The sequence below is a fragment of the Phaenicophaeus curvirostris genome, chromosome 1, assembly GCF_032191515.1.
Source record: "Phaenicophaeus curvirostris isolate KB17595 chromosome 1, BPBGC_Pcur_1.0, whole genome shotgun sequence".
NCBI classification, from domain to species: Eukaryota; Metazoa; Chordata; class Aves; order Cuculiformes; family Cuculidae; genus Phaenicophaeus; species Phaenicophaeus curvirostris.
Window position 1 is genome coordinate 103,323,073 of NC_091392.1, and position 12,003 is coordinate 103,335,075.

A 12,003-nucleotide genomic window follows, 5' to 3' on the forward strand; every position below is an offset into this window, starting at 1 on the left:
GAGAAGAGGAGGCTGAGGGGAGACCTCATTGCTCTCTACAACTACCTGAAAGGACGTTGTAGAGAGGAGGATGCTGGCCTCTTCTCCCAAGTGACAGGGGACAGGACAAGAGGGAATGGCCTCAAGCTCCGCCAGGGGAGGTTTAGGCTGAACACTGGGAAAAAAAATTCACAGAAAGGGTCATTGGGCCCTGGCACAGGCTGCCCAGGGAGGTGTTTAAGGGACGGGTGGATGAGGTGCTGAGGGGCATGGTTTAGTGTTTGACAGGAATGGTTGGACTCGATGATCCGGTGGGTCTCTTCCAACCTGGTGATTCTATGATTCTATGATCATTAGAGCAGAGGAAAGGGAAGGTAAATAGCCAGGTAAACTGTGAGGGGAAAGGCGTGCTGTGGGCCCGTGACGGTGAGCGGTGCGGCATCGCCCAGAAACAGCGAAACAAACCCTCCGTGACCTCGAGGGAGGTCTCAGCGCGCGGGGGACCCTTTTTCATCTGGGGCTTGGGGTTCCCGATTCGGGGAGCATCAAGAACACCCGAGTCGGGCTGTTTGTTTTTGTTTGTTTGTTTGTTTTTCCTGTTTGCTCGCTTGTTTTCCGTGGGGGAAGCGGCGCTTGCCCTGCGCCCGCTGCTACCGCGGGCTCAGACGGGGCCGGGCCGGGGCGGGCTCGGGCGGGCCGGGCCGAGTAGGTGCGGCTCCTTTAAGGGTGTCCCGAGGCCGCGACAGCCCTGCCGCGGCGGCGGCTGCAGGACGAGGAGGAGGAGAAGGAATAGGAGGAGGAGGTGGAGAGGGGAAACCCACGAGCGGCTCGACGTGACACCAGAAAGTTGAGGCGCGGCGGGTTCGGCCCCGCCTGACTCGTGCATCCCTGCCCCGGCGGCGGGGGAAGGCGAGGAGCCGCTCCTCCTCCTCCTCCTCCTCCTCCTGCCGCCGCACCGAGAGCGGGCGGGGTGGGTGGCTGGCTGGGGGCGTTGGCCCGAGGAAGTTTTGCTCGCTCCCTCGTCCCCGCTTCCTTCCTTTCTTTCTTCCTCCCTTCGCCCCCCTCTCGTGCCCTCCTCCGGCGCTGGGAAAAGGGAGGAGCGGGGCGAACCGGGGATGCCGGGCAGGGCGAGGGGCTGCCGCCGGGCGCCCGCGATGGGAGCGGGGGCCGCCGCTCCGCCGCCCCGCTCCGCCGCCCACTGACCCGGCGGGGCGGAGAGCGCTGCCCTGCCCCGGCCCGCCTGCGCTCCCGGCACCGGCCGCCGACCCCCGGAACCTCGGAGAGGCGACTCGCCATCGGGGAGGCAGCGAGGACCTCGGCTGCGGGAACGCGAGGGTCTTTTGTTTTCTCCCGTCGCTCTGGACGGTCCTGGGATGCGTGGAGGCGCCGCTTAGGAGAGCCCGGGCCGGCAGAGGGGGAGCCCGAGCGGCGCGGAGCTGACGGCGCCCTCCCCCGAGGGAATCGCCCCCGGACTCCGCCGGGATTGGGAATCCTCGCCTGCCTTAAGCTTCTGTGGAATTACAACTGGGGGCTCCTCGTTTCTCCCCCCCGGCTCTTCTGGCATGAGACTGCTTGCAGGCGCTACCCGAGGACAATGATCGGGGACTTTGCTCACTTTTACCTCTTTGGATTCGCGTGTCTCGCCGCAGGTAACCACCGCACCTGGGCGAGGGCGCAGCGGCGGCCGCGCTCCCGCCGCCTTCCCCGGCCTGGCGGGGTCGGGGTGGTAGATTCGCTAACCAGCCTCTCCTTCCCGATCCCTTCCTTTTCCTCGAAACGAAGCCCCCGGAGTGCTCCCGGACCGCGGTGGCCCCGGGAGCCGCCGCCGCCCGCGGTCCCGCTGCAGGCAGCGGCTCCCGGGCTGAGGACCGGGCTGGGGGGCTGGATGCGCGGCGCCGTGTGCGGTGTTCCCCCCGGCAGCAGCGGGCTCGGGAGGCTCGTTTGATATAACCGCAGGCGGTAACGAGCCCCGGCGCTGAGGGATCGGTGGGGGGCGGGCTGCGGCTCCCCGGGGATAACGCGCCGGGGGAGATGCGGCTGGTACCGCTGGCGCCTTGGCGGTGGCGCTGCCCGCTCCCGGGGGTTAATCCCAAGCGGGAACCTCGGGAGCCGGGGACGTGATTTTGGTTCTCCTCGAGGGTTAAAGTTTACCCACGTGTGTGAAGTGAAGCGCCGGCGTGATAAATGGGAAGCGGGAGGGATGGCCGGGCAGGTGGGGAGGGATTAACGGTCATTAGTCGCTGTTTACGCGGGGCTTATACGCGTTGGGGCATCTTATCGTGCCTGTAGATTAAAGATAGGGTCGCACTAATAGGGCATTGTGGCTGGCAGGTTTCGTTCCGTGTAAGCGCTCTATCAAATCCCGGTGTCGAGGAATGCGATAAAGGGCGGATCGGGGGCTTGAAGAGGGGAGCGCGCATCCCGCTGCCCGGGGACCGCGGGGGGCGGAGGTGCGCGGAGTGCGGGGTTTTCCGCCTCCCTAACCTTCCCCTTAATCTCGGGAGGTTGGATTTGCCTGCCTGCAGAATTCCTTCCCGTTCTCAGCGACCCCTTTTGTCGTACATTAAGCTACGGGTAAATGAACTAAAACCTCGTGGTGTAGTTAAGGTTAGTTTGGGCGCTAACTCTTCTGCTTTAATTGATTTTTATAAGTTTGTTGAGGACCCCGTTGAGCCATTAAAGTTGTGGTAGTGCGAGACACCTGGACAGCGAGTGAATGAATGAAGTTTTTGAAAGACTTAAGTACATTGCCTGAAGCTTTAAGTCTTAATTATGTCACTAAGTGCAATAACTTATGTCTGTTTTGAGATTATATCATAAATCTAGCTATTACAGTTTTGCTGTTAGGTATTAGGTTTGCTTCTGTGGCTTTGAATATGGTAAGGTTTGTATTTCTCTCTTCTTAAAAGAGAGCAGCCCTGGTCACTTTTGATTGTGTCAGTCATGCCATCTTTAACTTTCTTTGCCTTCTTTATCTAGTGGATGGAACAATCAGAATGGGGAAGAATGTCTTCACCAATTCGCTTAGTAATTTTTTCACACCAGTCGGCCCCACTATGGAAAAGTTGACTTGATAGACAGTATACTCTGTAACTCAGTTGTGTACTGGGGTATCTTTAACTCCAAGTTAAGAAACAGGGGGCGGTGTGGGTGATGGTGTTAGGGTTTTTTGTTAGTATTATTCTCTCATTTATTTCTCACATAAACACTCAATAGAGTAAGATGGATGTAAGGTTTTTTTTGTGCTTATGTTTATTTTTTTTCTTCCCCCCCCCGGGTAGAGGTGTTCTCTTTAATAATATTGATTCCAGCTGAGTTGTTGGCTTTTTTTTCCTTTTCTGCCCATGATTTTTTTATGGACGTTTTAAATTTTGCTTTGTAAGCACAGTTAGCCGCAAAGATAGAGACAAACACCAGAGAATAACTTTGTTCCAACTCCCTCACAAGAGGGGTTTCTTTATTCCTCAGTTAGTGTGGTCAAATAGTTGGTCTTGTGTCTAGAACAATGGAGATGCCAAAAACCTTTGGCAGGATGAAGTCTGAGGGCAGATGGCTGCAGTGTGGAAGGAAGGACAGGAGTGATCTACAGCAGTTTCCACACTGAAATCCTTTGAGTTCTACTGACAGCTGATCTGCTTGCAAGTTGATTGATCCTTTCCTCTCTTTTCCGCTGAAGGTTTTCACTTCCCTCATGCCCAGTACTGAATCAATGGTGTATGTAGCCATGCTCTATCTGGGATGTTAGAAACTTTTATTGAGAGGTGGGAAATAATTGAGGGATAGAGAGGAGGAAGATCTTAATAACAGAAAGGTAAATGGGTTAGTTTTTGCTAAAACAGTAATTGGTAAACCACTTCGAATTTGAAACCCCTAACTTTTTACCCTGGTGTTGCCTCTGTGCAATCCTGTGAAGTACCTTTTTCATCTAAGCTTGTGGTTAACAAATGTTGGATGGATTTAAATATTTCTGAACATTACAATACAGCAGCTTTCCTTCCATGTTCCCCCAGTGTAATTTCAAGGCTTCTGTGCATAAAGATAAGAATAAAAACTGCTTTAAGGGGTATTTATCTGGTATTCTCATTTTCTTGAGTATTTCCCTGCATTCTGCTCTTTCCCCTCCATTTTGAAGCAATCTTTCCTTCATAATTCATGGAGTTTTCATCTCTCCACCTCCCAAAAAACAGCAGCATCAAATTCATAATGTTTGGAAAACAAAACCTTTCAGTTATCTGGAGAGTAATACATACAATGATTTTTCTGGGAATAAGGATGTCAAAGTTCCGGTTTTCCACATGGGTGTTCACTATTCTAGCAGTTCTGAAGGCTAAATGTGTTACTACTTAATTTTTCTGATCCATTCACAGAAAGCTGTATATTTCTAGTAAGTATTTTATTGCATTGCTAATTCCCACCTACTCAACATGTCTTCCCATTTTCCCATTCATACTATCCCAAACTAATTACTGTACTTCACATGGGATTGGTACATTTGCTCAAGAGGGCTTTTCATGCTGTGAAACAGGCAGGCCTGACAGCAGTGGGGCAGGCGTGGTTTCCTGTGATAGTTCTAGCCAGTGGAGGGCAAAATTGTCTCTTGTATTGCTTCACGGGAGAGTTGCCTTCTGATAGTTAATAGTTTAAAGGATGTCCATGGAATGTTCCCAAAGTTACCTTTCAACTACAGCAAGGCACTTCTTTTCCATATAGCTTGGCAGTTAATTTGGATACCTGTTTTAAACAGAGGAACACTCAAAATGATGTTTTTGCTCTCTGCAGTTAGTGGTGTTTGTGAAATATTCTCTCGTTTGTGTTGTGTAGTTCCTATATCATTGTCCTGAAGCAACACCATTTTCATTAATGGGGGTCGTCTGTACTGTTCAGGTTACTGAACTTTTGGGGGGATTACAGTGTATGATCTGTAAGATTCTGTTAGAAAACATGAATTTATGTGAAGGATACTCCTTAGTCTCCTTTCCAAAATCTACAGGCTAAAGGTTCTAACTGGATATGCAGAGACAGACCGTTACAAAAATTATCAGAATCAAGTGATACTTAGGTAGCAGGTTTGTTTAATGTGAAATATTATCATGTAATACCTATGCCAAATGATATTTTATTTTAAAATGCTTTTGAAGTGGTGGCAAAGAGTTCCAGTGGGGGCTCAAACTCAATCTTGTTTTCACAAGAAGTAGAGAGAGAAAATATTATCTTTAGACTTTCAAGACAGAGAAATCTACCAATGTACTTAAGAAGCTGGGAACCTATTCCCTTGCTCTCAAATTAGATTGTTTTTGGTTTGGCACTTCATTTTCCTAAATAACTGAAAGGCTTTTGTTTTGCAATCCTAAACGTGTAATATGTTTCATTAGGGTATAGCTTTGTCTAATGAATTTAATAATTCATGCTGGGACTAGCAAGTCCAGTCACTTTCTCAGTTTTTACAGTTTATTGTTTTTTGTCATCCTTAAATGCGTTGTGTGAATAACAGGCACTTGGCTTGGTGTTGTGGTAGCTGTTTCAGACTCTTCTTCAAAATAGTTCACTTTTTCATAGTGAAGATCTGCATTGTCAATGTGTAAGTAATTGTTGCAAATTTATTGGGGGTTTTGTGTACTTGAATGGCTAGGAATTGAGACTTTTTGTTGTCAATAGTAAATAGAGGTTATTTTGCCATCAGGAAGTTGGGAACCTTGTCCTTTCCAAGCAAGCAAAAGGGCACTTAGGAATTTTGTATGCTGAGGTCCTGACATATTTTATTTGTGTATTCTGCTGTATAATGTCTTTTGGTGCGATAACCTTCCTTAACTCATTCATCTGAGTGCCTCTTTGTAAAATTGTAAAGTAAATAGTGAAGTAGTGATCAAGGTGTATTTTAAGCCCTATAAATGGTGTAAGCAGGGGAAATAAGAGTATTTTCCTGTTAGTGAATAGAAACTTGACCACAAGGTGAGAGTATGTCTACAAAGAAAAACAACTCTTAAATATCTTGGAAGTTAGAGGTGCTTTTAAGGGCAGATAACTTACTGGTTTATACCTTCTCTTCGTACCTTCTTTAGGATTACCTATAAAGTTCCTCATATCACTGTTTGACTATAATAGCAATGCCATTATCCAAATGAGAACTTGAGCAGTTTCCCATCTAGCTTTTAGTGAAGAGGTGTCAATATGTTGCTTGCTGGAGGAGGAGTGGAGGAGGAATGAAGGCTCTGATGGTGTAACTTGGGCATACATTTTAACTTCTGATGTAGACATTCAATATATAGATTTTGATAACAATAGCATTTTTTTCATGTCATTTTCACTCTCATTTTTAACATAGTTGGTTCTTATCTTAAAATCTGGGGTGTTTTTTTATGTAAATTCTACACAGCTAGTGCATAAACCCATTCTTTTTACGAAGGCGTCTTAGGTATTCATCTTTTTGGTCAGAATGATGACGTATATGGAATTATTGTATTAGCATGTATACTTTCGCATAGTAATAAATATGTTGCTAAAGACTTCTTTCTGTCTTGGCTTTCAAAAAAGTTCTGTAACAAACAATTGGATTCTATATCTAAACAAGAAGGGAGTACCCCTGTGCTTTTGCTGACCGGTGGTAGATGTAAATTCCATGATGTCCTACCACAGGACTTCACACTATTAGAGGGGCGTAGGAGTTTCTGGGCTACATTAAATGTTTATATTTAGATAAATCACTGTAAGATAAATCACTGTAAGTTTAATAAACAGAACATTTAATTTAAATGTAAGTTACTATAAACTCAGCTTAGGCTGAAATGGCTAATTGAACTTAATTATTGAAAAAGTATTAATTTTTTTAAATCAGAAGATAAGCATGTTTTCTGGACTGCTACAGTCTGAAATACATACAATTTCTTTGAGGAAAGGAGGAGTCAGATATGCAAAATTATTCAAGCTGCCCTTTTCTGTTGGTAGCTATTTGCTTAATATGTTGTTGTGTTACCTTAAGTCTAATGATGATATAGCAAACGATTAAAATCATATGAACGCCTGTTATTGTAGATTAAAAATCTGTAAAGATGACAAGCTTGTGCTGAGTTCTTAATTTAAAATATTAAACTTAGTATACTGTTTTTTTCATCTTGTATAGTGAATTAAGAGTTCAATAAGCCCAATTTGGGAACAGACTGTCTTCTCAGATGTTGAGCACAGGGTATAGCAAGGGTCAATTTCTCACCAATGAAATCTGATGTAATTTGTGACAGCCATGTGAGGGAACTGTATAGTCTGTACACTTCGGATGTTACTCAGTCCTGTAGCCTTTGTCTTCTACTCCTTTAACTGTCTTGTACATAAATCAGAACTGTGATTTCTTTAGTATTGTTACAGTGTTTCATGTAAGTATTATGTTTAAAACTTGCTTAGCTTGCATTTTCTGTATGTTCTGAAATTTGCATGTCCCAAGGCATGGTATTTATTTTGCATTGTTAGTATATTGCCTCTTTATTTAATTGCTTAACTTATTTCATTGCTTTTACATTGAAGATTAGACATATAAAGCAGTTCATGGTTCTAAATTCATATCTAGAAGACTTTAATTTTGCTATTTCCTTCTGCAGTGGTATAATAGACATTAACAGTTTCTCATCTGATCTTTCTTATCTTATATGGCCAAGGATATAATGTAGGCCTAAAGCTGTGTACTAGCTGAACTTCTCTTTCCTTTAGAAGTAGATAAAGGGGGATTTTTTTTTTTTTTGATAGTGACCAGATAGACGTGCTTTAAAGAATGGCTTGATTTTCAGTAAACATTAAAACTCAGATTTTTATAATCCAGGGCATTGTGAGTTGGCAATGTTGGAAAACTACAGCCTGAATTTGGAGCCACTTAAGATCAGTAGTGCCTTTTGAAACTCTTGATCCTTGTGTTTAAATTCAATTGCATAAATGGTTTGACTTCAGTTGTGAATGTTTATACATCATTGTGTGTACTTAGCACATCTGAAAGTTGAGATTGTGGTGAACGTTTCCTTAAGCGCCAATTAACTTAAAAAAGCTGTATACCTTTGAATTTGCATGTGCATCTATAGCACTGTGTAGGGCAGGAAGCCTATCGAAAGTGTGTTTGAGTGTGTATTCTTTTAGAATTGTCTTGGCTTGTTGCTTTTGTACTACATTTTACTAACATCAGTCAAAAGCAGGCTTTTCAATTTACATATCTCCTGTTGTCCAAGTAAGCCCAAGCACGTAAGTCCAAACTGAGGGTAGCAGTCCCAAATCCAAAAGTAGGTTATGCTAGTGTTTATTTGGTGAATGCATAATAAAGGGTCATAAAATACAGGGGATTTGGATTGGCAATGTCACAACCCTTTATTTTTTTTTTTTTCTTCCTACCAGAGCTTCTTGGCATCTGCTATTAAACTCTGCACTTGCTCTAACTTTCTGCTAGGAGATCTCTTGGATGTTAGGCAAGTTCAGAACTGGGATTTGCAATTTCTTAATGTTTCCACCCTCACCTCCCACTTGCAAAACAATCCTGTCAGCGTAGCTTCTGGTTTTGAAATATAGCTGATGCCCTAGGTACAGCAGTTGACAGAAACTTCACAGTCAAAATGTTTAATGGTAGGAGGTGATAAAGGGGGGAAAAAAAAAAACCCAAAAGAAAGTTGTCTGAGGAAGCAAGGAGAAAAGAAAACAAGATATGGGTAATAACAAATTATTTTGCTTCGATCTGGCCCTGGACAGGGTAGAGCTCTGGACTATGATGCTATAGCAGCAGAATGTAGGAGAGAGGATGTATAAAACAAACAGGTTTAACAAAAGGATGCCTGATGAAACTGTGACATGGCAATTGCACTGTGCCAGTGCTCAGGCATAAAAGTGATTGGCAGGAGGCCCCATGCATGGAGTAAAATCCTGTCTCCACCAACATGGAAAATTATGGTTTCAACTGTAACAGGAGGTAAGGGTTGAAAGGAATTAGCATATCTCTAGCACTGAGGAGCATCTGGAACGAATGGCTGGGTTAAATCATTCAGTAGTGATTAATGAGACTCATTGCTTAGGTTATACAGCCCTTAAAAATTAAAAGGAATAATTTAAAACCAGATGCAAAGCAGAAAGAAGGAACCATTGCTACTATTTACCTTTGGAATACAGAAGATTGAAGAAACATTCCCTATGTTTTGACACAAGGAGAAATCTGTTAAGTGCTGATGTTAAGTTTAGAAAGTAAGAAATTAACTTTGAACAATTGTTCTAAGGAACGTTTTGTGACTTAAAATGTGTGTGCAGCACTGTGTGCCTTGCAGTGGGAAGGGGTGTGCAGAATGCAATTTTGCTGCCAGGGAGTACTTCACTTCTTAGAAAACTTTAGAAAATAATTATTTCTATTTTCTGTTCCGCTTGTGAGTGTTAATCTGTGTTCCTTGTAGGGAAAGCAAAATAGTGAAACATATAAAATGAAACAAGATTAGTGGCGTACAGAGTACTTATTTTAACTTTTCTCAAGCATGATTCTGGCAGTCACTAAGCTGACTGGTAATGTAGCTTGGTATCATATCAGGAATAATGTTCAGAACGTTTAAAGGCTGTCATTCTGTAGGAGGATTATAGTACTGATATGAATACATGTCTGCTTGCTTCCAAGTTCTTAGTGGAGGGAATGGAGAAACCAGTGGAGAATGTGTTGGAAGTGTTAACTTTTTTAGAACTGAAAAAAGAAAAAAACAGTGGCATCATTTATGATGCTGCGACTATTGCTTAAATTGGTTGACTTTTCTGCAGCAAATTCATAGGGGTGGAAAATAAAAGGGAGGTAGGCCCTTCTAGAATAAGATATTATCCTTCTGGGGTTTATTGTTGCCAATTATAAAATAAATTCAGCTGTTATCTTTACCAGCTAGAGGATGAGATTCCCTAAACTGCTTTGCTGAAAAATTCTTGCTCACAACATTTTTTTTTGTTTCTGGATTGCCAGTTTTTCCACTTATTTAATGTCTGCCTTGGCTTTCTTTAAAATATTGATTTCTCTGTGTGTGCATGTGCACGTGGAATAATAGCAAGGAAGTAAAACTTTTTAAAGCTAGATGATTGCTTCTTTCCCATCCACACATTTATATGGTAGCCATTACCGTAATGTGGAATGAGAATATTTAACTCCCTCACAGTTATCCCCTAATACGACAGATCAGATGGGGATCTTTCCCCCCACCCCCAGCCTTTTCTGGGACAGTCAAGCTAAGAAGTTCGTCAGATTTAGGTTGACCAAATACTTCACTATTTTGACAATGAGTGAATGTAATTTATACAGGCAGGTTTTATTTGTTTGGATTTTTACCCCTTTTAAAAGGATTATTGATAATTAAAACATTTCATTTTGACTGATAACCATGAGGTTTTTTTGGAAAATCACTATTTAGAAGTTAATTGTTGTTATTCCAAAAAGATTGGCTTAATGTCTGTGCTAGGATTATCTCAGTGTCTTCAGGATTGATATTTTGGTCTTTGATATGAATTTGTTTATTTTACATCAATTTGCAGGAAGTCAGTTACATTTTGTTTGCTTGTTACCCTATTCCGGGAAAGAAAGCAACAACCTCACAGCTAAAAATGCATGGTGACCTACAGTCCAGTAATAGTTAGAATTAAACAGTTAGTCATTTAACTTGGTCATTTCATCACAATTGCTGCAGGCTTGCAACAGATAATTATGAATCTCATAGAATGAGGTTTTATTTTATTCAACTTACACAGGTCAAGTAAAAAGCCACATCAAGTTAATGAATTCTTTTCTTTGCAATTAACTGAACGTGGCATTTGTTTTTGTTCTAGCAGTCATGAAATCACAGGGTGCTGGTGACAAGTCCATTATTGGCTCTGTGTTTCTGAGGGCTTTTACTCCACCCAACACTTTGTGTGAAGACTAACATACTTGTTAAAACTTGTTTTAAACTGAGGAATCTTCTTTTTTTTTCTTAAGCAGTAATAAAGAGGAAAACCAAAACTTGAGTGAATTTGCAGCTCCTGAAAGTCAAAGAAAGTGTAGCTACTGATTTCAAGTTTTCCCTTGTCATGCAAAAGCTCAAGTTATGTGTCAGTCTTCCACTACATGAAATTGCATAGAAAAGCTGAATAGCAGGAGAAAAGAGTTGATTCATAATGTCACTTCTAAACTTAAAAAGTGAAGAAAGTTTCAAGACTAATCAAATTCTGCAATATAGGATATGTTCTTGTTATTGATTGCATGAGTTGGTGCTGTTGGTGCCTTTTCTGTGGCAGTCAGTCCCCTGCTTCCTCAACCCTGAACTGGTTTTAACTTCTCACTTTTTGTCTCCTTGTTTGTCTATGGTGGTGGTTTTTTTGTGTGGTGTTTTTTTTTTTTTTTGTCTGATACCTTTTTGAAACACTTTTGGCTTTGAATTTTACTGTGCTGTTTGTTTGGTTTTTTTTTTCTGAGGCATTTAGCCAGAATTGAGAGAGAAGCATAATGCATAAATCCAAGAGTTTGTTTTACATAGTTCTGATCTTTTTTTAGACGGCAAAAATGCTGAACTATTGCTGCTGCTCAGGTTTGAAAATTAATACAGTCTGGTTCCTACTCGCATGATGTTGAAGGGAGTTGTAATATATTATAAACAAAGTATAAAGCACAGATCACTTCTTTAAAGAAAGAATGATGCCAACCATTTAAAACTATAACAAGCTTGTCGGCTTTTAGAACATGTTATTTCCAAATCTCTACCTAATTTCATCACCCTCCCCCCACCCCCCCAGGTTTTAAATTACAGAAGAAGAAGAAGAAAAAAAAGCTAGACTTTCCTTTGTGACTAGTCTTTTTTTCCTAAAAGTACCAGGTGTCCGATCAATAGCATGTGCTGGGAAATGTGAATTTCATTTCTGAGACTTTAAATGCACTTGTAGCTCATGAAAGCAGAAAATAAGTTGTATGTCTTGTTTTGTTTTCCTTTTCAACTGGCAGTGTGGAGTAGAGTTTTGGTTTTTTGCTACTGATTTAAGACACAGATATGTATGTATTTTTCTTCAGGCTTTTAAGGG

The 12,003-nt window shown here is 42.6% G+C and overlaps 1 protein-coding gene across 7 annotated transcripts in view; it reads left to right on the forward strand.

Annotated features, from left to right (window-relative positions):
* ROBO1 (roundabout guidance receptor 1) overlaps positions 1–12,003 on the forward strand; it is a 618,408-nt gene that overhangs the window by 318,780 nt on the left and 287,625 nt on the right. Inside the window, exon 1 of one of the 7 annotated variants that reach the window (XM_069870220.1) lies at positions 1,414–1,628. The exons of the other annotated variants lie outside the window; for them this stretch is intronic. Within the exon in view, the coding sequence (XP_069726321.1) occupies positions 1,574–1,628 (55 nt within the window). The 5' untranslated portion in view covers positions 1,414–1,573. Of the gene's footprint in view, positions 1–1,413; positions 1,629–12,003 lie in introns of those variants that run through there. 7 annotated transcript variants of the gene reach the window in all.